At 48.4% G+C, this 26,582-nt stretch overlaps 1 protein-coding gene across 1 annotated transcript in view; it reads left to right on the plus strand.

The window, feature by feature from the left end:
- The window catches only part of TNRC6C (trinucleotide repeat containing adaptor 6C), a 253,617-nt gene that overhangs the window by 28,077 nt on the left and 198,958 nt on the right, over nucleotides 1–26,582 (plus strand). Inside the window, 1 exon segment of the mRNA XM_030208143.1 lies at nucleotides 14,947–17,529. Within this exon segment, the coding sequence (XP_030064003.1) occupies nucleotides 14,947–17,529 (2,583 nt within the window).

Below are 26,582 nucleotides of genomic sequence, written 5' to 3' on the forward strand. Positions count from 1 at the left end.
TTCGGGCGGGAAGACGGCCGCGCATGCGCGGTGCGCGCGGGCGCGCGAGGACTAGCAAAGGACTTTGCTAGAGAAGTTTCCGATTGGAGGGGCTGCCGTGGACGTCACCCATCAGTGAGAACAATCAGCCTGCTGTCCTCGGAGAATACCTTCTACAGGTATGTAGCATTCGCTATCTGCCCTAAAATCTGGTGACTTTTTCCTATTTGTCTGGATCATACCATCCAGAGCAAACAGTTATCCCCTCCTACCAGCAGATGAAGGTAGAGAAAACTGATCTAAGCTAAGAGGGACTTCGAAAAAAAAGATTTCATTGGAGGCAAAAACATAGTAAAAAAAATTTTTAAGGTATACTAAAAGCAGGAATCCGATTGGACTGCTAGATGACCAAGGAGTAAAAGGGGTGATCAGAGAAGACAAAGCCGTAGCGGAGAGATTAAATGAATTCTTTGCTTCGGCCTTCACCGAGGAAGATTTGGGTAGGATACTGGTGCCGGAAATGGTATTCAAAGCTGACGAGTCGGAGAAACTTAATGAATTCTCTGTGAATCTGGAGGATGTAATGGGGCAGTTCTACAAACTGAAGAGTAGCAAATCTCCTGGACCGGATGATATTCATCCCATAGTACTGATAGAACTGAAAAATGAGCTTGCGGAGCTATTAGAAATATGTAATTTATCCTTAAAATTGAGCATGGTACCAGAAGATTGGAGGGTGGCCAATGTAACACCAATTTTTAAAAAAGGTTCCAGAGGAGATCCTGGAAATTATAGACAGGTGAGTCTGACGTCGGTGCCGGGCAAAATGATAGAGACTATTAAGAACAAAATTACAGAGCATATTCAAAAGCATGGATTAATGAGACAAAATCAACATGGATTTAGTGAAGGGAAATCTTGCCTCACCAATCTACTACATTTCTTTGAAGGGGTGAACAAACGTGGATAAAGGGGAGCCGGTTGATATTGTGTATCTGGATTTTCAGAAGGCGTTTGACAAAGTACCTCATGAAAGACTCCAGAAGAAATTGGAGAGTCATGGGATAGGAGGTAGTGTTCTATTGCGGATTAAAAACTGGTTAAAAGATAGAAAACAGAGAGTAGGGTTAAATGGTCAGTATTCTCAATGGAGAAGGGTAGTTAGTGGGGTTCCCCAGGGGTCTGTGCTGGGACCGCTGCTTTTTAACATATTTATAAATGACCTAGAGATGGGCGTAATTAGTGAGGTAATTAAATTTGCTGATGACACAAAGTTATTCAAAGTCATTAAATCGTGGTAGGATTTTGAAAAACTACAAGCGGACCTTACGAGACTGGGAGACTGGGCATCTAAATGGCAGATGACGTTTAATGTGAGCAGTGCAAAGTGATGCATGTGGGAAAGAGGAACCCGAATTATAGCTACGTCATTCAAGATTCCACGTTAGGAGTCACGGACCAAGAAAGGGATCTAGGTGTTGTCGTAGATGATACGTTGAAACCTTCTGCTCAATGTGCTGCTGCAGCTAAGAAAGCAAATACAATGTTTGGTATTATTAGGAAAGGAATGGAAAACAAAAATGTGCAGTGATTGGCTGAGAGACCTCTAGGTCTCAGCTGAGCTAAACGTGCTGTAATTGGCTGAGAGACCTAGGGGAAGATGGACGGGTATCGTGGATGATGGAAGAAAAGTGCAAGAAAAGTGTCTCGAACAATTAATTTTACCTGCTCCCACAAACTGTGCAGCATCTCCCGGCCCCCTCCCATGCTGCACGGCGTGCGCCACCCGCCGGCACGGTATGGCCAGCCTGGGGAGCAGCAGAAGTGGCTGGCGACTGCGGGGAGCGAGGTGCAGCGAGCCCGGGCAGGCACTGAAGGTGGATTGGGGGGGCTGGCTGTAGAGGCAGGGGCTTTCTTTGTCCTACAGAGAGTCTGCACAGCACACCAGCAATAGAATGGGCTCCGAGAGCACAGCAAGGGGGTAGCCGTCTTGGCCTGCGATCTGATCTAGAAGTGCATAACAGGAAGAGCAGGCTGAGCTTCTGCGCCGCCTGGAGTTTTTCTAAGCAAATCGAGCCATCAAGAAAAAAGGGTGACAAAAAGGGGGGGGGGGGGGTTCGCAGAGCCCTAGGGCACAGATGCCCCGGCACTTGTGCTGTACCTGCTGCGTGCTAAAGTCGAAGCCCAGAAAGGTGCGGCGGGGAGCGGAGGCCATACCGAGGCAGAGCGCGGCCAGTTACCGATGGATGTGCCTGCAGTGCCGGGGTTACGGCTTTGCCTCCTTCCCAGTCAATCAGTAGCCGGGAGCGTGTAGTCTACAAAAAGATGTCCTCTTTCCCCCCCCCCCCCCCCAAAGCAATAATAAAAACTTCCTTTTTGGACGTCCTTCAATCAGCTGAGAGACTTGGAAGTCTCTGAGCCAATCACTGCATGTTTAGCTCAGCTAAACGCGTTGTGATTGGCTCAGAGACTTCCGGGTCTCTCAGCTGAGTGAAGCACCACCAAAAAGGAAGTTTTTATTATTGCGGGGGGGGGGGGGGGGGGGGAGGCAAAATGGATGTCTTATTTGAAGCGGAGCTTAATAAAGCTTAAGGGTGGGGTTTTTTTTTGTTTTTGTTTTTTTTAAAGAGTGAAAAACGTCCATAAAGGATGCACTTGGGCGTTTTTCGGGTGAAGACCGCTCATAATGAACGTCCATGACGAGCACTTGGCCGTTTTCCCCGCCCCCCCCTGATTTTTTTTTTGTTACATTTTATGAAGTTTTCAATCCCGCGCAGCCCCAACGAGAGGTACAACTCTTTAAGGGCTTGTTAAGTTTAGTGCATCTGGCCCTGAGTGAGGTATGTGCCTCGGCTCCGCAGGGCCCTTCCAGAGGGGCATGTCCCTTCCCTTCATTGTTCATTCACCCTGTTTGAGTTCTTAAACCCCCCCCCCCCCCCCCCCCCAAGCGCCCAGGCATTTTTTTCCCAATTGGTTGTGCCTGGGTTTTAGCTTTGTTCTCTTGTCTATAGAGTAAAGCTAACTGCAGCAAACCTGAGCATACTGGCCACGTGGCCATGCTGCAGTATCTACAGGAGCCAGCAAGTGAGTACAGCTGGCAGTTCCTTGTTCCTGCAAGCTTCTTTCAGACTTTGGAAATGGTCGTAGTTGCCACCTGATGTATTCCTTCCAGCAGGGGACTTCTCTGCTCCATTGGGTCTTGGGGGATGGCGGGTGCCGCCTTACTCAGTTTTGACCCAAATAGGTGTGCCCGTCAGCCGTGGTTGGGGTCCTAAGTGCTTTGACTAGAGGTCATCTGTGGGGGGCCAAACTTTGCAGGCAGAACATATGGTTCTGGACCCACTAGTGAAGTTGGAGGCCCTTGTTGTGGTGATCTTTCAGACCCACAGTCTGCTTTGGAGTCAGATGCAGAGGCAAATTATCCTCGTAGAGAGGAGGATGAGTGATCTTATGTTATCCATCTGTTCAGATAGGAAAACTTTCCCACTTGACTTGGTCTCTTGAAGGCATTGGTCGCAGATCTATCAGAAGATGACCCTCTCTTGGAGGCAGGGCTGTGTAGTCTATACACCAAACCTTTGACTGATACTCCCATTTTTCTGTCCACCTCCAGCACTGACTCCGACTTCTACTGATAATTAGGCCTTAAATTTGTTTGTTTTGGATCAAAGTATTATATAACTGTAGATTCAGGACAAAGATTTGTGTGTGTATGTATATATATATATATATATATATATAAGTTTGTATTTCATTATCACTGAAGGTGACCAGGTCTAGTTGGTGGCCCTTACTGTGTGTTGGTGTGGGGGAAGGTTTCGTATAGTTTAGAGAGAACTGAAAAGTGTAGAGATCAGTCTTGTTGGTGTCGGACAGGTTTTCTAGGTGGACGTTAATGTCGCCCAGTAGTAGATCAGAGCAACTTTCTATTGAGCTTTTTGAGACAAATTCAGAAAATTGAGGGTATTAAGCTTTGGGCTGTTTAGTGGGTGGACTGTAGCATAGTATACAGGTTAGGTAGTCTTTTGTTGAGGAGTCTTTGACTTGACATGCAAGTAATCTGGAGTTAGGAATGAGTCTCTAAGCAACACATCGAGTATGTTTTTATATATTGAGAGTGCAGGTGAAAGGGGATCCGGGAAGGCACGAAGAAAGGGGGTGCAGGGAGCTGGGGAATCCCAACGTGGCAGATTTCATGTGCACAACACCCACATTCAGAAAGCTGGGCTACCGGAGGCAGAGAGGTTGGCTGGGTTAAGGAAGAAGGGGAGGAACTACCAGTCCCAGAATCCTTCTCTTCCCCACCCAGCTGTGCAAGAGTTAGGGGAGGAGATAGAAGGTTGGGAAATGGTCTCTGAGGAAGGTGATGAGGGCCAGCTGGAGAGGTTGGGGGCGGGGGAAGTTGAAGAGGAGGATAAATGGAGATTACTGAAGGGCTAGAGGAGGAACAGATGGAGATTGGAGCTCTGGCTCAAACCCGAAAAGCTGCTGTAAGAGGGTGGCTAGCTGTACCTTGGAGAGACTAGTGGAAGACCGGAGGAGAGAGGCGCTAGGGGAGATCTCTACTAAAGAGGAAACAGGTGCAGCCCTGGGAGAGAAAGAGGGCACAATTGAAACCCCAGCCTGAACCAGGTGGGAACAAAGCTGCGTAACTGTGCTGTAAGGAGGTGCAAGAAAGACTGTGTAAACTGTTTCATACTGAAAAGGTCTGGGCTGCAAGCTACTGTGTTTTCTTTCTGATAATGTACTGTTCCCTAAGAGAAGTAATCTTAGGTCAAGTGAAGTTATATGGACTGTTTTGAACCTGACTTGGGCTTTGGGCAGCAAGCGTTAAACAACCTGGAATTAAGGTGTGCCTGGGCGTTTATATTGACCTGAAGCAAGAAAATAAAAGCTCTTACTTATAGACGTTGTGCTTTGAATGTGCCTCTGTGAAAGGAACGGAGGGAGGAAGGAGTCCTGGAAGTTCTCAGGGCCTGGAGCTGAGGCTCAGAGCAGCCAGATTGCTGTGGAGCTAGGCAGCAGCCGTGTGAAGGAGAAGGCAGCTAAGCAGGGTTGAGCCTGACTGGGTCCTGGAAGGGTGACCCATCTACAATATGAGGGTAGTGCCCCCCGCCCCCCCCCCCCCCCCCCCCCCCCCCCCCCCCCCGTTCTGGAATAGTGTGATAGTTTTGTATCCTATGGGAGATAGCTCTTTGATTCGTGGGTCGTCTTCAGTCATGAGTTTGGTGGCGGTGCTTGCGGGTAGACTGAATAAATACCTCCCTCGAGTTATACATGAAGACCAGATGGGTTTTGTACCAGGGTGATAATGCATGTGTGAACTTATGCAAATTTATAATGGCCTTACGTAACAATAAAGGGAAAAAGAACCAAGTGGTTATTGTTAGTTTAGATATCGAAAAGGCCTTTGACAGTGTTCTGTGTCCACATTTGATCTGGGTGTTGGACAGGTATGACCTTAATGGGAACTTTGTACAGTGGGTACAGGCACTATACACTACATCTCAGGCAAAATTGATAGTTAATGGAAAGTTATCTAAACCATTTCATTTATACAGGGGAACAAGGCAGGAATGTCTGCTCTCCCTGTTGCTTTTTCTTCTAGCTCTAGAACTTCTAGCTGCTAGAATCAGGCAAGATCCAGATATACAGGATCTAGATATAGGAGGTATGGAGACACTAAGTATGTCCGCAGATGATATGCGCCACTATGTGAACAGGACTCCTGTGAATTTACCTAGATTTCTAGATTTAGTTCACCAGTTTGGTACTTGGGGATGAAGGTCAGTTGTGCCAAATTGGATGTTATTCCATTATAGGGGGGAGGAGAGGAAGAGTGGCATAAAAAGCTACCATTCACATCCATTACTGCTAACATGAAGTATTTGGGTATTTATCTACATCCCTCAGTCTGTAATATATCAGTGAAATATAATGGATGTGATAGCTAAAATTAAATCTGTCAGAAATGGACAGATCTTCCCTTATCTCTTATGGGGAGGGTAGCATTGGTTAAAATAATGATCCCTAAACTTCTATACCCATTACAAGCTGTACTTATCTGGGTGCGGCATAAGGAGGAACTGGCCTTAAAGGCCACTTTCTGAAAGTTTATTTGGCGAGGAAAAGCAGCTTGAATTGGATATTCTAAATTAATTTTAGATAAGGCACAGGGAGGTTTAAACTTTCCGGATGTTCAAATCTACAATGTGGCAGCATTGCTGCGATGGATTCATGAGATGGTCATGGGAGTCCAGAAGTTTTTTCCCCCCACTAGAGCTGTTGCAATTCTGGTGTAGGCCCTGTTCTCCGATAAATGTTTTACATGAGACCCGCCTCTTGGGAGGGACTTTCAGGGGAGGACCAGTTTCAGGCTTGGAGGTGGTGGAGAAAGAGGTTACAAAGTACTCAGAGGGCATCCTGTTTCATTTAACGCTGGTGGAAAATCCAGACTTTCCTTCAGGGGTGGGTACCTCGAATTTTAGGCTCTGGGACGGCCGGGGATGCTCTTCATTTTATCAGCTCCTGCAGGGAGAGGAGGAAAGTTTTCCTTCGTTTGCCTTACTTCAGAAATGGTGGGATTTACCCCAAATCCATCAATGAGCTTTTTTCCAGGCTCACCACTATTATGAATCTTTATCCCATAAATATGGTACTGATTAGGAACCAACAAAACTGGATGTTCAGTTCGCCTCTGTCCCGTGTCTCCCCCCCCCCCCCCCCCCCCCCCCTATGGATGGTTCGAAATACTGCAGATAGATAGACATGGTATTTCTAGGTTTTGTGAGTGGTGGCGGAAGGATATGGGACAGGATTTTAGACTCTATTTTACCTGCCTTATTTGTTTCTACCTTTTCCTTTCAAAATGGTGGAACTTTGAGAGACACAATTTAAAATATTGCACAGGGTGTATATCACTAGAGCGCAGGGGAATCATTTGAAGCTGTGGTATGATGGCTATTGTGTTAATGCAAGTCACAGCCTAGCACCCTACTGCACTCTTTCCTGGAATGTCCGAAACTAATGGTGTGGACTCAGGTCTTGCAATCTTTGGAGACTACCATTCAGTAGGAAGTGGATTAGGAATACAGTGTGTTGCTTTTGGGATATTGCCAACCTTTGACGGATCACTTGCAGATTTCTTTGCTTTGCACTGGCCCTACTGAAAAAGCTCTTCTACAATTCTGGACCTCGACAGATATCCCAATAGTGGAACTATGGTACTGGAAAATGAAAGAGGTTGCAAGTTTTGAGATGAGAGAGAAAAGCATCTGACGCCTGGCTCGGTTACTTGTATTTATGGTCTCATAATGCTAATTAGACACCTACACAATATGTAGGTCCCTAACATGGACTGCTAATACTTGTTGCCTGTTTCTGGTTTCTTACTTTGTGGCCATCCCTGTTTAGCCTGGGGGAGGTATGAAAGAGGAGGAGAGCGAGGAGAGTAAGAGATGTGTTTGGTTAGACGTATGGATGTTGAATGTATGTGGAATGATTGTGAGGATAGAAAAACATAGGGTGATCACTATCTAAAAGTGCTAGAGCAATGTGAATTGGAAGTGTTTTGTATTAGAGAGGACTGTTCTATCTGTTTGCACTGTTTGTAATTCTGATATTGGACATTGAGCGCGGTTGAAAATAAACTCTTTAAAAAAAAAAAAAAAAAAATGTGTGAGGCAGGTTTTGATAGGGGGTGGCCCCCAAATTTGGCGGCCTCCCTCCACCCTGACTACACAAGTCCCGAGTTGATTTCCAAAGGCCCTCGCAGCCAGCTCTTTAAATGAGGCACCAAGTTGGGCTGGCACTTGCTGGCTTTGGAAATTCACCTCCTATCTAAACTGGATACAAATTGCATTCTCCATCTTGTTTCCCAGTTGCTGGAAGCACAAGTCACCTTGTGAAGGAAAGTATCGACTGATCCAGGATAGGGCCAATATGAAACCAGTGCTATCTGAAGACAGGATAACCAAGTGGGGAGTCCAGGTTTACAAATGTCAAGAATCTCTAAGCTGGACTTCTCCAACTGAATTTGTTTAAATCATCTTTATTCCTTGTCATCAAGCAGATGAAGGCATTACGTATGGGTTATGTCCATCAACCAGCAGGGGAGATAGAGAGCACTCAAACTTTCACAGTGCCCTCTTGGCCAGCTAGCTCCACTGCCTCTTCAGTATTCTCTATCTCCCTTAGCAGGGTGGCTGCAGCTTGTTCGAGCTCCAGAAAAATCTGCCGGGAGGTGGTTCCTGGCTTGCCAGTTGTTAACCGGGGTGTTGGAGGCTATAGCAGCTTCACTTTAAAGGCACATAGGTTAGCCCTTTCCCTGCCTTACCCATACCTCCGTGGATGTGGACATATTGCTTTGTTTTCCCTGTCCTTACCCACCAACAGTGGATGCAGGCATATAGGTTCGCCCTTTCCCTGCCTTTCCCACTCATCTGAGCCTCCGGAGTCTTCAATACCTCTGCTTTCCTCACAGCTTAAAAAAAAAAAAAGTCGCGTCGCGTTTTTAAACGCAGAGACGCTGGAACAGAGGTGTTTGACCTGATTTTCAGCAGGATCGTAGTTGTACACTAGATCCTTTGAGGTAAGAGTGTTTTCCAACTCCTCCGGGGTGGGCCCGCGATCGGGGCGATTTTGGCGCGAAACCGCCATTTTGGATTTTACCACCGTTTTTCGGCGATGGCTGCGGACAATATAAAGCGCTGTTCCACTTGTGGCAAGCGCAAATCAGCAGCAGGGCTCTGTAAATCGTGCTGTATTGGCGTAGGAGCCGGCCCGAGCATGGCGAGCGATGTTTCTTCCCGCTCTGAGCTGGCAGCGGGGCGCCATTTTGCTTACACCGCATGGCGCGGCCTCCGTTGACACGGAGAGACCTGAGCCAGGTGGGGCACCTCGAGATAAGGTTATTTCAAGAGTGGCTAGCACCGGACAGTATTTGGGTGCCCAGGGTGAGATTTTCTCCCCGGATTTTGTGCTTTTGCTGCATAAAGCATACATGATGAAAAGAGCCCTTCCTCAAGGGTCGCCTGAGGCTCCTCTGATTGCCCCCCCCCCCCCCGATGGATTCTGGCCTGGGACTGCCCAGTGAGGCTTTTTTCCCGGATGCTTGGCCTAAAGATAAGCGCAGAAGGGTTAATTCCCCTTCAGATTGTGGTGCACCTTTTTCCCCCCCCCCCGTGGTCGGGGTGTGAGGATTCGGAGAACTCTGACAGACGTTCTTGGTCTGAGGAACCAGAGTCAGGTGCGGATTTACCACAGGATCTGGATGATCCCTCTGCGGTGAGGATTTTCCACCGTGATGAGCTGCCAGCGCTTATTTCAGATACCCTGCAGGCCCTCTCGAATGAAAATCCTGACAGTGGCATGGCCTCCTCGGGTAATCCCAGGATGGCTAGTACCAAGAAAGCTGCTCGGGCCTTCCCTTTGCATGACTCCATCCTAGAGCTTGTTTCGGCTCAGTGGGCTGACCCCGAGGGACCTTTGAGAGTTTCCAGGGCTATGGGGCAGTTATACCCTCTGCGTGAGGGACATATGGCTCGTTTTCAAATGCCTACAGTGGATGCCCTAGTCACTGCGGTGACAAAGAGAACTACCCTCCCTGTTGAAGGAGGTGTTGCCCTGAAGGATGTTTAAGACCGTAGGCTGGAAACAGCGTTGAAACGGTCCTTTGAAATTGCAGGTCTCACTGTTCGGGCGTCTGCATGCAGCTGTTATGCTGTGAGAGCCTGCCTAGCTTGGCTGCAACAGGCAGTGGCTCAGCCCGGAGATGGAACGGAGCCCTTCTTGGTTGTGGCTCCACGGATGGAGGTGGCCTTGTCCTTTCTGGCTGATGCCCTTTATGACCTTGTCAGAGCTTCGGCTAAACAAATGGCAGTAGCAGTGGCGGCTCGCTGTCGTCTGTGGCTACGACACTGGGCAGCGGACATGGCCTCTAAGCAAAGGTTGGTGAAGTTGCCTTTTCAAGGACTTCTCCTATTTGGTGAGGAGTTAGAGAAAATTGTGAAAGGCCTGGGTGATCCAAAACCCCAGCGCTTGCCCGAAGATAGGCAGAGGCCTTCCTCTAAGGGCCAGGCGGTCCACTCCTCGTACAGACCTCGCTTCTGTGAAGCTAGAAGGTACCGCCCGGGGCGTTCTGCTGGGTTCACTTCTCGTGCCCGTGGTCAGCAGAGGAACTCCTTTCGCTCGGACAAACGTTCCGCAGCTGGTGGCTCAATACCAGGAGTTCAGGGGCGACCCTCTCAATGATGGTGCGCTGGCCCTCTCCTCGATGCCTGTCATCGGAGGACGGCTTTCCCTCTTTGTCGAGGAGTGGGCCAAGATTTCCTCAGATCAGTGGGTTCTGGACCTGATCAGAGATGGATACAGAATAGAATTCAACGCCCCAGTAAGAGACTTGTTTGTGGAGTCCCGATGCGGTTCTGCCGTCAAACGGGCGGCGGTGGAGGAGACTTTACAAGGTCTGATTCAGTTAGGGGCAGTGACCCCGGTGCCTCCCGCCGAGCAAGGCTGCGGCCGATACTCCATCTACTTTGTGGTGCCGCGAAAAGGTGGGTCCTTTCGATCTATTCTGGACTTAAAAGAAGTGAACAAGTCCTTGAGAGTGCGGCATTTCTACATGGAATCCCTGCGCTCCGTCATTGCGGAGGTTCAGCCAGGAAAGTTTCTCATGTCTCTAGACCTGAAAGAAGCTTACTTGCACATTCCGATTTGGCCCCCGCACCAGAAATTTCTGAGGTTTGCGGTGTTGGGAAAACATTTCCAGTTCAGGGCCTTGCCTTTTGGCCTCGCCACAGCTCCCCGAACCTTTTCGAAGGTAATGGTGGTAATAGCTGCTTTTCTCAGGCGAGAAGGTATCAGGGTTCACCCGTACCTAGACGACTGGCTCATCAGAGCAGACTCTGCAACAGAGAGCTTACAAGCTACAGCCAGAGTGGTCTCAGTACTGCAATCTCTAGGCTGGGTCGTCAATATGGCCAAAAGTCACCTGTCCCCTTCACAATCTCTAGAGCTTTTGGGGGCCAGGTTCGACACAGTCTCGGGCTATGTGTTCCTACCCGAGCTGAGGCGGTGCAAGCTTCAGAATCAGTTCCGTCTGCTCCTGAAGATGCCCCGCCCGCGAGCTTGGGACATTGTCCAGCTGCTGGGATCGATGACAGCCACGATGGAAGTGGTACCCTGGGCGAGAGCGCACCTGAGACCTCTACAGTATTCCCTACTCCGGAGATGGTCTCCTATTTCTCAGGATTACCAATGCAGACTTACTTGGCTCCCTGCGGCCCATCTCAGCATGGAGTGGTGGCTCTCGGACAGCATGCTGCGGCGAGGAATGCCGCTGACGCTCCCCGTTTGGTGCCTAGTGGTAACAGATGCCAGCCTGAAGGGCTGGGGCGCACACTGCAAGGGGAAGCATGCCCAGGGTCTATGGACACCCGAGGAGTCGGAGTGGTCCATCAACCGCCTAGAGTTGAAAGCGGTGTTTCAGGCGCTTGTGGCCTTTCAAGTGACCCTGGAAGGATTGGCTGTCAGAGTGATGTCGGACAACACGACAACGGTGGCCTATATAAATCGACAAGGTGGAACAAGGTGCAGAGCACTAGCCGCGCAGGCCGAACTGATTTGCCACTGGGCCGAGTTGCATCTTCAGTGTCTGTCGGCAGCTCATATTGCAGGTCAGAGCAATGTGCAGGCCGATTATCTGAGCAGGCATCAGATCGATCCAGCAGAATGGAATCTGGCAGACGAAGTATTCCTGCAGATCTGTGCCAAATGGGGCAAGCCCGTGATGGATCTAGTGGCGACAAGTGCCAATACCAAAGTCCCGTGCTTCTTCAGCAGACGGGGAGAGATCCTCGCTCGGCGGGGTTGGATGCCTAGGCTCAACCCTGGCCTCCGGGTCTACTTTGTGTTTCCCCCATGGCCCTTGATAGGGCGCCTGCTCTTGCGGATTTGGCTGCACCCAGGAGAAGTGGTCCTCATCGCCCCGGATTGGCCAAGGAGACCTTGGTATGCAGACCTCCGACAGATGCTCCTGGAGGCTCCTCTGCCGTTACCTCTGGTACCGAACCTGTTGACTCGGGGACCGGTAGCCATGGAGGACGCCGGCCGCTTTGGTCTTACGGCATGGCTATTGAGAGGGCGCAATTGAGGGATAAAGGTTATTCCAATAAAGTTATTTCCACTCTCCTGCAAGCCCAGAAGCGGTCCACTTCCGTGGCTTATGCCAGGATTTGGTGCCTGTTTGAGTCTTGGTGTGCTTCCAGAGCCATTGTTCCAATGCGGGCTCCTGTCTCGCCGATTCTGGACTTTTTGCAGGAAGGTGTACAAAAAGGCTTGGCCTATAATTCCCTGCGGGTGCAGGTGGCAGCGTTGGCCTCCCTTCGTGGTAAGGTGGAAGGCGTGTCTTTGGCTGCTCACCCAGATGTGGCACGGTTTCTTAGAGGGGTGCTTCGGCTCCGACCTCCAGTGTGAGCACCCTGTCCAGCTTGGAACCTGGGGCTAGTTTTGAACCTGGGGCAGGCATCTCCTTTTGAGCCGCTTCGGCGAGCATCGGAGAAAGACTTGACACTGAAGGCCGTTTTTCTGGTGGCCATTACCTCGGCGAGACGGGTGTCAGAGCTCCAGGCGCTGTCCTGTAGAGACCCATTTCTGCAATTTTCAGAGTCCGGAGTCACGGTTCGGACCGTGCCTTCCTTTATGCCTAAGGTGGTTTCAGCCTTTCACTTAAACCAGCCTATTTTCTTGCCCTCTTTTTCAGAGGAAGAGTTTCCAGAATCCTTTGGGCAGCTGCACCTTTTGGATGTGCGCAGGACTCTGCTGCAGTATCTGCGAGTTACTAACTCTTTCAGGTCTTCTGATCATCTTTTTGTTTTGCTATCCGGTTCTCGCAGAGGGTCTCCAGCGTCTAAAGCCACTATTGCCCGCTGGCTCAAAGAAACGATCTTTTCAGCTTATCTGCTGGCCGGCAGGGTTCTGCCTGTAGCCTTTAAGCTAGAGCGATTTCTTCCTCTTGGGCTGAAACTGGAGCACTCTCTCTTCAAGAGATATGCAGTGCAGCAACATGGGCTTCTAAGCTCTCCTTTGCCCGACATTACAGGCTGGATGTGGCTGCCAGGAGGGATGCGCGTTTTGGTGCACAAGTGCTAGCGCGTGGTGTGGCTTGTTCCCACCCTATCTAGGGATTGCTTTGTTACATCCCATACGTAATGGCTTCATCTGCTTGATGACAAGGAAGGGAAAATTAGGTTCTTACCTTGGTAATTTTCTTTCCTTTAGTCATAGCAGATGAAGCCATGAGCCCTCCCTGTATGATTGTATGCTGTGAATCTGTTTTTCAGGTTCTGTTCTAATTTCCTGAAGTTCCTTCCTTGGGAGAAAGTTGGAAAACAATCTTCAGGATTCATGTTCAGTTTAAATTTAGGAGAATGTGTTCATTCCCTCCAGGAGGCGCGTGTGTTCCCCTCCAGTTCTATAAATAGGAGGATGAGTTCATTCCCTCCAGTGTGTTGGGAGGATGTGTGATTCCCTCCAGGAGGCGCGTGTGTTCCCCTCCACTTATACAATAAGGAGGATGAGTTTATTCCCTCCAGGAGGATGTGCATTCCCTCCTTTATGAGTTCATGCCCTTGTGATGGGCCATCGTTCGCTGTGAGGAAAGCTCTTATGATTCCCATTGCGGTTTGCCATACTGCTTTAGAAGCTTCAAATACTGAAGAGGCAGTGGAGCTAGCTGGCCAAGAGGGCACTGTGAAAGTTTGAGTGCTCTCTATCTCCCCTGCTGGTTGATGGACATAACCCATACGTAATGGCTTCATCTGCTATGACTAAAGGAAAGAAAATTACCAAGGTAAGAACCTAATTTTCCCTTGAACAAACTATATAAAAACAACCACAAAGCAGAAAAGTACCACCATATCCATCCACACCTTGCATATGTAGCACATAAAATATAAATTGGTTTTCATTTAATAGTATTGAAAATCCCCACCCCTACCACTTTCACTGCCAGAGGTGCCCACAACATATTAATCTGTGTCTTTAAAAAAAAAAAAAAAAAAATGGAAAAAATCACTGCTGGTTGAGAATTATGCTATGAGCCGCTGGCTGCAGCATTGCCCAAAATTGCTCTGAGATATGTTGACACTTCACGCCTTGCACCAAGGAAATGTCTTTAATATCAAGGTGCTCTAGAGCCAGCAAAAAAATCATGTGCACAGTGTGGAAGCTGTAAGTTCCCTCCAACTGAGTAAAACCATTTTTTTGCCAATCAGTATGGCCCTCTGTAGGAAGTTCTTCAGCCCTAGAGGTACGGGAGCTGAAACCCCAAATACATCAAATAAGACCAATGGTGTAAAGACTGACTGCAGCACCTGTGTCCAACTGAATTTAAATTTTGCCTCTTTAAAAGCCTTTATTAATCAATAGGAAAATATAAAGGTAAATTAAAAAAAAAAGTGAATTCCTTTAGAATCTAGAAATGACAGTTGAGTCAAATTTTGAATGACATTGTCGACACAGTGCTCATAAAGTTAATCATTTAAAGCAGTAGTACATTGCAAGGGAAAGATTTTAAGAAATGTACTTATTCTTCACATAGTCATCTGCTTCTCAGTCTTATTAATCTGGTCTTAATTCAAGAAGTGAAACTGATTTTTGCTGATGTATGTTGTCCCCTTTGTGTAGAGACAGATGCCGGCTTTGTATGTGTGTTCTCTTTATGGTTTTCTTTCAGTGCCATGATTTGTGTATGTTTCATTTCTGTATATATTGGTACCCTTGAGAACGGGAAAGACATCATGCCGTAAAGTCCATATGCATAGGATGGTTGTTTTTCATGACAGTTTGCTGTAATCTAAGATTAGTTGTAGATGCAGAGGTATTCGTTCCAGTGCCTACATATTTAGTAGTTAATATTGATTTTTTTAATAGAATGTTCATAATTTTTTTTTTTTTTTTGCTTTTCAGATCTCAGTCACAGTGGATTGGGAGACCATTATGAAAATTCCCACTGGGGACAGCAAGCTACTTTCAGAGGTGATACCAACTGCAGCTGGGATAAAGTGATAATAGACAGGACTGATAAGGAAGCGTGGCCTTCCATTACAGGAACTGAGACTGAATTTGCCTCAGAATGTACTACAGACACTGACTCTGCCTCCAACTGTGGCTCAGAGAATAGTAGCATGGCTACAGGGAGTGCCCAAGGCAACTTCACTGGACATACAAAGAAAACTAATGGCAATAATGGCACCAATGGAGCACTCATCCAAAGCACTTCTAACCAGAGTGCCCTTGGAGCAGGTGGAGCAAATGCTAATGGAAACACAGCCAGGGTGTGGGGTGTGGCCCCAGGCTCCAACTCTGGTTTAGCTCACTGCTCCAGTAATGGTGGTGATGGAAAGATGGACAATATGATTGGAGATGGTAGAAGTCAAAACTGCTGGGGTACTTCCAACTCAAATGCTGGCATTAATCTTAATCTTAACCCTAATGCCAACCCAGCTGCCTGGCCTGTACTTGGACATGAAGGAACTGTGGGGGGAGGAAACCCGTCCAGTGTTTGCAGTCCAGTCAGTGCCATAGGTCAGAATATGGGGAACCAGAATGGGAACCCAACTGGCACCTTAGGTGCATGGGCAAACTTGCTGCCGCAAGAGAGCACAGAACTACAAACGTCCGCTTCTCAGAATGTGTCTTTCAGCGTACAACCTCAGAACCTTAACACTGATGGACCAAATAACACTAACCCCATGAACTCTTCACAAAACCCTATTAATGCAATGCAGGCAAATGGACTGCCAAACTGGGGGATGGCTGTTGGTATGGGGGCAATCATCCAGCCCCATTTGCAAAGCCTTCCTGGTGCTAATGGATCATCGGTCTCACAAACTGGTGGAAGCAGTTGTGAAGTAATAGGTAGTTCAGCGTGGGGCATGACCCCATCTAATCCCACAGGAAATAGCAGTTCTGGGTTCAGTCAGGGGAATGGAGACACTGTGAACTCAGCATTAAGTGCTAAACAAAATGGATCCAGTAGTACTGTGCAAAAAGAAGGAAATGCATGGGATTCAGGGCCACCTACGAGTCCCAGTGTAATGGCATGGGGTAGGGGCGGGAGTGGAAGTGGTGTTGGAAGTATGCATTCTGGAGCTTGGGGCCATCCTTGCCGTAACACTGGTAATGGTGTAAATGGTGAATGGAGCAAACTCCAAAACCAGCATTCCAATATTGACATCAGTGGGAAAGGATCAACAGGATGGGATAGCCCTAGCGTTGCCAGCCAGAATCCTGCCACGCAGCAGGGCAATGAACAAATGAACTCTTGGGCCAAAGCTGCAGCATCCAGTACTACAGTGGGTGAGGGGAGTAATGATGGTGCTGGAAATCAAAATGAAGGAAGCACTGGAAGGGGGGGAATAGGTATGGTAGACCAAGGGCAAGTCCAGTTGCCTAGGCAAGATCTTGATCCAAGGGTCCTGTCCAATACTGGGTGGGGTCAGACTCCTGTTAAGCAAAACATTGCTTGGAACTTTGAAGAATCTTCAAGGTCTGATCGAAAGAATGACAATGGGACAGAGGCCTGGGGATGTGCAGCTGCTCAGTCTTCAAACTCAGGGGTGAAGAATGATGGGTCCATTGTGAACAGTACAAATACCTCTTCAGTATCGGGTTGGGTCAATTCCCCTCCTGCAACTGTTCCAGCAAATACAGGTTGGGGAGACAACAACAAAGCGCCAAATGGCCCAGGGGGATGGGGGGACTCGGCAAGCTCTACTGCTGTCAATGCTGCTGCTGCCAAAAGCGGCCACACTTGGAGTGGAACCGCAAATCAGGAGGACAAATCACCTACCTGGGGTGAGCCTCATAAGCCTAAATCTCAGAACTGGGGAGATGGGCAAAAATCAAATCCAGGATGGACTTCAGGAGGTGGAGACTGGGCAGATTCATCATCCATTCCAGGTCACATGGGTGATGGGAAGAAGAATGGTTCTGGATGGGACTTTGAAACCAGGTCAGGATCTGGATGGAATGATAATACAAGGTCTGGGACCAGTGGATGGGGAAATGGCACAAACACCAAGGCTAATCCTGGTACAAGTTGGGAATCTTTAAAACCTTGTCCTCAGCAAAACTGGGGTAACAAATCCCAGGATAGCAATGTGAACAGCTGGGGAGGAGCTGCTTCTGTTAAACAGACAGGATCTGGATGGACTGGCACTGGTGGGCCAGGGCCAGTATCAGGGCCAGCCAAACAAAAGGACATCAACAGCAGCAGCAGTAGTGAGCCCACGGGCTGGGAAGAGCCTTCTCCACCATCCATTCGCCGCAAGATAGAAATTGATGATGGTACCTCAGCTTGGGGTGACCCAAGTAACTACAACAAAAAAACTGTAAACATGTGGGATAGAAACAACCCTGTAAGTCAAAGCAGTACCACAGCCAACACCACCACCACAACCACCACCACAACTAATACTGCTATGGTTGAACCTCTGCCATCTCATCAGTCAAGTGCCCAGCAGAACCGGTCCCCACTGCTTGGTTCAGGTAGGAGAATGCTTTTACATGGGCTTAAAATGGAGAAAGTCATTATGTTCTTGAAGTGTTCTGTCCTTATGTCATGTTTTGGCATTTAGTGAATACTCTTGTCTACAACCAATTATCTTACAAATAATTTTGTTCTTTTGGTATATGATATAAAAATAAAATTAATAGTATATAAGAGGTAAGTAATATGATAAAGAAACAGACATTTTATATTTTAGATTTTAAATACTTGCTTTCCAAATCTGAGCTCAGAATTTGTAGTCGGGTACAGCAGAGATATTCCTGCCCAGTGGAGGGTTAAGTGACTCGCCAAGGCCACAGGTAGTCAGTGGGAGAAACTGGATTTGAACCTTGACTTCCCTGGTTTCTAGCCCGATGGTCTAACTGCACTCAAGCATGGTTGTCTGGAGGCTTTCAAACAATGGTGTTCTCCTTTGAAGTTTATGATTGGGGACCCCTGCCCTTTGAGGTGCCTCATGAAGCCATAGAGGGACAGTGCCCTAAAAGCCCTAATTTTTTCAGATTTAGGGCTTTTAGATTGTATGGATTATAATTCTGTCTGATTGGAATGTATTCTATTTTTGTAATGATACCATTGCTTGGTTTTGTATGTCGGGATTCAAGAAATAGGCAGAAACAAAAAAAAGGGATTCAAGAAATATACAAAGTTGGGAGGTGGGGAGAGAGGGGGTTTATTCTAAAATTTTAAAAATAAAGCTCAAACCAGACAGCGAGATTGGGAAGTCTCCTAGCCAAGTTACTGTTTTTCCCTGAAAATAGGACATCCCCCGAAAATAAGACCTAGTAGAGGTCTTGCTGCAATTGGAAAATATAAGGCCTTTCCACCTAGCAAAGTTTTTCTTTTAAAACAGGGCCGCCGGGCAAGGCCGCCCCTGGGCCCCCTCCCACCCACCCAAGGTCGCCGGGCCCCCTCCACCCGCCCTTCATCGCTCCCGGAACTAACCTTAAATGCCTCCTTTCACCTTCGCAGCAAGCAGCAGCAGGGCAGACCTCTCCTTCCTTCCATGCCCCGCCCTCGCAGACGTTACGTCAGGCGAGGGCGGGGCACGGAAGGAAGGAGAGGTCTGCCCTGCTGCTGCCTGCTGCGAGTGGGAAGGTGAAAGGAGGCATTTAAGGTTAGTTCCGGGAGCGATGGAGTGCGGGTGGGGGGGGGGGGGGGGGCCTGATGTTTCCCCGAAAAATAAGACATCCCCTGAAAATAAGACCTAGCGCATCTTGGGGAGCAAAAATTAATATAAGACAGTGTCTTATTTTCGGGGAAACACGGTAGTATACGAACCCAACCTGGTTGATCCTGATTGCTTATATCCTTGGTCCTTTATAAAGTATATATTCCTTAGCGTCCCTCCGGACTGGCCCAGAATGTGACTGATGGGTTGTGCATGCCTTCCAGCAGGTGGAGACTGAGAAAAAAAAGCTGTGACTAGCGAGCCAATAAGAGCCCTTGCCAGCTAGAGAAAGATCCATTAAGCTCAGTCTCCAGCAGGTGGAAAGTGGTGAGCCCTTCAGTCTCAGTCTCCTTAATTCTATATTCGTTGATAATTTAATTCTGTAATTTTCTTTAGCTGTGCATCTTTTAAAAAAACACACAAAAAAAACCTGCTTTTGGGAGGTAGAGGTCTGTGCAGGTCTCTTGTTGCCTCGGGGGTGTCACACTCGGGAGCCCGAGTCCCTCCCCCCTTTCTCTCCCTAATGATTGTGGTTCTATATGATTTTATATTATTCTATATTTAAAACATAATAAGTCACAGGAAAGTTTCCTCAAGCTTTTCTCAGGAAGAACTTTGGAGGTAGGGAGAGGGCAGCCTTTAAAAAAAAAAAACAAAAAAAAAAACCCAACGTGACTACCAGGTCGTCTGTTGTTGTAAAACCTGTATCTTTGAGCAGTGCAGCTCTTTCATTCTTTGCGCTTTTACTTTTGCTTTTAAAATCAGTTGTTGTGTTGTTCGGCCATGTTGGAAAAGCTCCGCCACTGCTCCGTCTGTCAGCAGCGGGGTTTGCAAGTTTTGCACCGCTGCTGAGGAGCAGGGTGCAGGATCGAGCAGTTCGTCGGTGCTGGCAGCGGGGGGGGGGGGGGGGGGGGGGGGGGGGTCCGCTTCGGTTGTTTCAGCGGCGGTCGCGTCCCTTTCCCTCCCGGAGCCAGTTTCGGTGGGAAATGCCGCCATTTTGAATCCCTCGTTGCAGACTGTTCCTCAGGCCCTTTTGTCTACTGGGCTTACTGCTGTTGTTTAGCCGCCCGATTTTTCTTCGGGTGAAGGAGGTTTTTCCCCCTGAGTTTGTTTCTGCTGCATAAGGCTGCTCCTGTACACTTGCCAGAGAAAAGGTGTCTGATAGGGGCTTCTATGGCTAAGAAACGGGCTAGTTACCCTGAGGAGATGGAGCAGGATTTTTCTTTTTTTCCTGGTCAGGAAATGCCTTCCTTAAAGGAGGAGGCATGGTTTCCTGAGGAGCAGGTTGAGGAGGAGCTGGAACAGGCAGCAGATGGAGAGGATTCTCTTCCAGTGGGTGAGGATTCCTCGGTGGTAAGAATTTTTCATAAGGATGATCTTCAGGAACTTATCTCTCAGGTTTCTTCTACATTGCATTTTGATGATCAGGATCTTCAGGTATCCGAGCCCAGAAAGGTGGATTTGTTGGTCAAGTGTATTCGCAGAGCAGGTAAGTCTTTTCCTGTGCATCAAGATATTAGGGATATTATTCAAGCTCAGTGGGAGTTTCCTTACTCCGCTTTTTGTCTTGCTAGGTCTATGATTAGGCTTTATCCGCTTCCAGATTCAGAAAAGGACCTTTTGCGCTCCCCAGTAGTGGATGTGGTAGTTTCTGCTATTAATAAAAGAAACACTGTCCTGGTAGATGGTAGTACCGCCCTGCGAGATCCCCAGGACCGACGTATTGAATCCTTGTTAAAGAATTCCTTTGAAGTTTCTGCCCTGCCAGTGCAGGCGGCAATTTGTGGGTCCTTGGTAGTGAGAGCTTGTTTCCGCTGGTCTGAGAGAGTTTTGGACCATTCTTCAGATGATCTTTCGAATATTGATAATGAGGTGGCTAAGCTGGAAATAGGTTTGCTTTGGGCTTCTTCTAAGTCTATGGCTCTTTCTGTGGCGGCCCGGCGTACGCTCTGGCTGCATGGTTGGTCAGCTGATGCAGCCTCCCAAGCTTAGAAAATTTCCCTTTAAAGGTTCTTTTCTGTTTGGAGAAGAATTAGATAAATTAGTGCGTAGTCTAGGTGAGGCTAAAGTTCTTAGGTTACCGGAGGATCATCCACGAGGTTCTGGTCGTGGTACTTTCTCAGGTTGTGATAGAGGCCGTCATTTTCGGCCAGGTAGAGTTTTTCAAAGACAACACTCCAGATTTTTTCAAAGGACTCAGTCCTTTCGTGGAGGTCATAGAGGAGGTCGAGAAGCAGCAACTTCCCTTTCCTCCTCTTCCCGCTCTCAACAATGAAGGTTTACGGGTCCAGCCTCTTGTACAAGTGGGTGCTTGGCACAATTTCAAGAGAGGTGTGGGCCCAGATTACTTCGGACCGGTGGGTTTTAGCGGTTATTCGAGAAGGATACGCTTTAGAGTTTGCTCTCCCTTTGTCGGATGCTTTCCTAGAATATCCGTGCCATTCTCGCAGCAAGGCCAAAGCTGTCAGGGATACCCTCAACAGGCTTCTGGATCTTTGAGCCATTTGTTACATTCCCTTGGTGGAGCAGCGTCAAGGCCGTTACTCTATTTACTTTCTAGTACCCAAGAAGGAGGGCTCCTTCCGGCCAATTTTGGACCTCAAAGCAGTCAATCAAGCGCTCAAAGTGCCTTCGTTTCGTATGGAGACTTTGCGGTCTGTCATTCTTGCGGTGAGGTCTGGGGAGTTCCTCACTTCTCTCGATTTTACAGAAGCCTATTTCCACATTCCTATTCGTCCTGCTCATCAGAGGTTTCTTCGTTTTGCAGTGCTGGGTCACAAATTTCGGTTTCGGGCTCTTCCCTTCGGTCTCGCAACTGCTCCTTGCACGTTCACCAAGGTTATGGTAGTGGTGGCTGCGGCTCTTAGAATGGAAGGCATTTTAGTCCATCCTCACTTAGATGATTGGTTGATCCGGGCAAAGTCGTACAACGAGAGTGTTTGGGTGACAGCGCGGGTAGTAGAATTTTTACAGTCCCTAGGTTGGGTAATCAATGTGCAGAAGAGCCATCTTTGGCCTTCTCAGTCGTTGGAGTATCTGGGAGTCCTGTTCGACACAAAGCAAGGTCGGGTGTTTCTTCCGCCGGCCCGTGTTCTCAAGTTGCAGACTCAGATTCGTCATTTTTTGCAGTTTCAGTCGCTATCCGCAAGGGATTATCTGCAAGTTCTGGGGTCCATGGCGGCATCAATCGAGGTGGTTCTGTGGGCCAGAGCTCACATGAGATCTCTCCAGTGGTCTCTACTGTCGAGATGGTCGTCCCAGATGGATTCTCTTCATCAACAACTGCCACTTCCACTCCAGGTTAACACCAGTCTGCGATGGTGGCTTCGAGAGACCAATGTGACTAAAGGCATGCCTCTAAATCAGCCCAGATGGACTGTGCTGACGACAGATGCCAGTCTCCAAGGTTGGGGAGCTCAGTGTCAAGGGCAGTTTGCTCAGGGTCTCTGGTCTCATCAGGAGACATTATGCTCCATCAATCTGTTGGAAACCAGAGCGATTCGTCTGGCACTCCAAAGGTTTCTTCATCTTCTGAGAGGCCAGGCAGTACGAATGATGTCAGACAATGCCACAGCGGTAGCATATATCAATTGACAAGGAGGGACGAGGAGCCTACCATTGGAGCGAGAGGTGTCGCTGCTGCTACAATGGGTGGAGATCCATCTGGCGGCTCTTATCAGCGGCGCATGTAGCAGGGGTACTAAATGTTCAAGCAGATTTTCTCAGTCGTCACATACTTGATCCCGGAGAGTGGTCATTAAGCGAAGTGGCGTTTCGGCTCCTGGTCGATCATTTGGGGGTCTCCCAGGATGGATCTGTTTGCCTCCGCCAGCAATGCAAACCTTCCTCTGTTCTTCAGTCATTGCAAGGGCGTGGATGCTCTTCTTCAGTCCTGGCCAGCCGGTCTAATGTATGCCTTTCCTCCATTGCCTCTGATAGGGCGTCTTCTTCAGAAGGTTGAGACACACAGGGGACGTCTGATTTTGGTGGCGCCGAATTGGCCTCGAAGGCCGTGGTACGCAGAGCTTCGACGTCTTCTGGTGGATCTCCCTTTCAGGCTTCTGGTCACGCAAGATCTCTTGTCGCAGGGTCTGGTCATTCATCCCGATCCAGATCGATTGTCTTACGGCTTGACTCTTGAAAGGGCTAAACTGATTAAGAAAGTTTATTCGGCTCAGGTCACTGCAACTATGCTTCGCTCTTGTTGCCGTTCTACCTCTTTGAATTAGTCGCACTTGGAGGATATTTGAGGACTGGTGTAAGGAGTTTCGTCTATCTCCTTTTACTGCTTCGGTTCTGCAAATTTTGGATTTTTTGCAGTGAGGTTTTGACAAAGGTCTTGCTTTGGCTTCTCTTAAGGTGCAGATTGCGGCCTTGATTTTTTTCGTGGCCGTATCCAAGGGAAGTCTCTAGCTATTCATCTGGATGTGGTGCATTTTTTGAGGGGAGTTAATCTCCTTCATCCTCCCTTGCAATGTTCTTTTCCTCGTTGGGATCTCAATTTGGTGCTTACGGTTCTTACTAAGCCCCCTTTCGAGCCTTTGTCGTCCTGTACATTGAAGGATTTGACTCTGAAGGCAGTATTTTTGGTGGCCGTTGCTTCGGCTAGACAGGTTTCAGAGTTGCAGGCGTTGTTGTGTAGATCGCCGTTCTTGGAGTTTTGTTCAGATCGGGTAGTGTTGCGACCAGTCCCTTCTTTTCTCCCCAAGGTAGTAACTCGGTTTCATGTTTCTCAGCTGCTGGTCTTGCCTGTGTTAGGTTATTTTTCCGGCTCAGAGGAGCAGCGACTTTTGAAGTGTTTGGATGTTAAACAGGTGTTGAAGCGCTATATTAAGTCTACTACTACTACTATTTAGCATTTCTATAGCGCTACAAGGCGTACGCAGTGCTACTGATCACTTCCGGCGATCTGATCGTTTGTTCTGATTGGAGGTGCGCGCAGGGGATTCATGGCCTCTAAGCCCACTATTTACCTCTCACACGACCTTACCTATCAGCTTTCTACATAAATTCCTCTTTCACCTCAGCTTATGATCGACTGTTTTCTTAAATCATGTAATGACTTTCTCATTTCCATACTCTGTAAGCCACATTGAGCCTGCAAAAAGGTGGGAAAATGTGGGGTACAAATACAATAAATAATAATAATAAATGATTGCCTCAGCTTATCTTCTTTCTGGGAAACATGTTCCAGAGCATGTTAAGGCTCACTCTACAAGAGGTCAGGCAGCCTCTTGGGCAGAACGTTGTTTGGTAACTCCAGGAGACATTTGTAGGGCAGCATCTTTGCACTCTTTTTCTAAGCACTACCGTTTATGACGTCCTCAGTTGTCATTAGGTTGCTTTTGGAACGCATGTTTTGTCGGCGGGGCTGCTAGGGTCCCTCCCATAATTGCACTGCTTTGTTACTTCCCATCAATCACATTCTGGGCCGGTCCAGAGGGATACTAAGGAAGGGTAAATTAGGCCTTACCTGCTAATTTGCTTTCCTTTAGTCCCTCCGGACCAGCCCAGATCCCTGCCTTCAGATATCTGTGTTTTGAGTTTTCTTTGTTTGCAGCTGTGTTGCTAGTTTGTTTTTTTTCTAGTCCAAAAATTAAATAAATAACTAACAAATGTTTTTTCTGTTTCCCTGAGATGTCCTGTTTTGGAGGACTATGATATGTTTAAAGGCACTCACCCTTTGTTGGTAATGTGCTGGTGGCTGCTCAGGTTTTTTGGGATGCACACTTTGTTTTTTCTTCTCTAGCTTTACTTCTGCTTTGGTACTTTATTACTGGATCTATCTGTAGCTGGCAAGAGCTCTTATTGACTCGCTAGAGTCACAGCTTTTTTTCTCAGGCTGAGCAGATTCCTTTGAACTTAATGTTGGGGATTCAGTCTTGCATTTTATTTCGGCTTTACATTTCTTTTCAGCAGGATTTGTTTTGGCTTCACATTTTATTGTGCATGAGGTCTGACTGGTACTACCCCCATATTTGCCGTGTTCAGCTGTAGCCTAAGGGTTCACATTTTTCATAAGGAGGAGATGTTAGAGCTCATTGATCAGATGATCTCTACTTTGAAGTTTGCTCCGGCGGCCACTCCCTCGGCGGAGGGACCCCAGATAGATCCCTTGGTTAACATAGTAACATAGTAGATGACGGCAGAAAAAGACCTGCACGGTCCATCCAGTCTGCCCAACAAGACAACTCATGTGTGCTACTTTTTGTGTATTCCCTACTTTGATTTGTACCTATGCTCTTCAGGGCACAGACCGTAGAAGTCTGCCCAGCACTATCCCCGCCTCCCAACCACCGGCTCTGGCACAGACCGTATAAGTCTGCCCAGCACTTTCCCCGCCTCCCACCACCGGCTCTGGCACAAGACCGTATGTCTGCCCAGCACTATCCCTGCCTCCCAACCTCCAGTCCCGCCTCCCACCACTGGCTCTGGCACAGACCGTATAAGGGGATTCGGAGAGCCTCCCGTTCCTTTCCCATGAATTCAGACATTAGAGACATGGTTTTTCAGGAATGGTCTGTGCCGGAGGCTGCTTGTAAGGTGTCTAGGGCTATGGCGCGGCTGTATCCCTTGCCTCCGGAAGATTTGGCCGTGCTGAAACCACCTACTGTGGATGCGGTGGTTACGGCGGTTACTAAGGCTACGACCATTCCGGTGGATGGCGGTACAGCCTTACGGGATCCTCAGGATAGGAAGCTAGAGTCCTTTTCTGAAGCGCAGCCTTGATTTGTCGGCTTTGGACTTGCAAGCCTCTGTGTGTGGGGGGCTTGGTAGCCAGAGCTTGTTTCCGTTGGGCGGAGAAGCTCTTGGATGGGCCTGCTTTAGATAGGACTGGTTTGGTTCAGGACCTGGCCAAATTGGAGATGGGGGTCTTCGTTTTTGGCAGACACCCTTTATGATTTGCTTTGGCTAAGAATATGGCTCTGGCGGTGACGGCTCGCAGGGCTGTTTGGCTTAGGGGCTGGGTGGCAGATGTGACCTCTAAAGCAAAGTTTTGTTCTCTACCTTTCAAAGGTTCTATGTTGTTTGGAGAGGGATAAACTGATGAGTGGTCTCGGGGATACCAAGGTCTCATGGTTGCCGGAGTTACGACCTAAGGCGGCTAGTCGAGGTGGTTCGACTAGAGGTCGGTTTAAGGATGCGAGGTGGTACAGGCCGGGCAGATTTGTGTCTCCTTCTAAAAGCTGGTTTTTCCAGCGGACGCAGCCCTTTCAAGGGGGTCGTCGAGGAGGTCCGGGACTCCTCCGGAGGTGCCGGAAATGATGGTAAATCCTCCTTATGAAGGTGTGCGGGTCCAGCCTCTGGTGAAGGTCGGGGCGCGACTTCGTCTGTTTTATCAGGGGTGGACCTAAATTACTTCAGATCAGTGGGTGCTGGAGGTCGTTCGCGACGGTTATGCGCTCGAGTTCGAGCAACCGCAGCCGGATCTGTTTCTTTCCTGTCCTTGTCACTCTCGAGTCAAGTTAAAGGCTATTCAAGAGACTCTGGGTCGCTTAATCCAGTTGGGAACTGTGGTACCCGTTCCTCAGCCCGAGTTGGGAATGGGTTGTTATTCCATTTACTTTGTGGTGCCGAAGGAGGACCAGTTTCGACCCATTTTAGATCTCAAGAGGGTCAATGGGGCGCTCAAGGTGCCATCCTTCCACATGGAGACTCTGCGCTCGGTCATAGTGGCTATTTGTCAGGGAGAATTTCTCACGCCACTGGATCTCACGGAAGCATATCTGCACGTGCCGATTCGAGAGGCCCATCAGTGTTTCCTTCGTTTTGCTGTTTTAGGGAGGCACTTTCAGTTCTGTGCTCTGCCTTTTGGTCTGGCAATGGCTCCACACACCTTCTCCAAGATAATGGTGGTGGTAG

This window comes from Microcaecilia unicolor, chromosome 6 (genome assembly GCF_901765095.1).
Source record: "Microcaecilia unicolor chromosome 6, aMicUni1.1, whole genome shotgun sequence".
Lineage (NCBI taxonomy): Eukaryota > Metazoa > Chordata > Amphibia > Gymnophiona > Siphonopidae > Microcaecilia > Microcaecilia unicolor.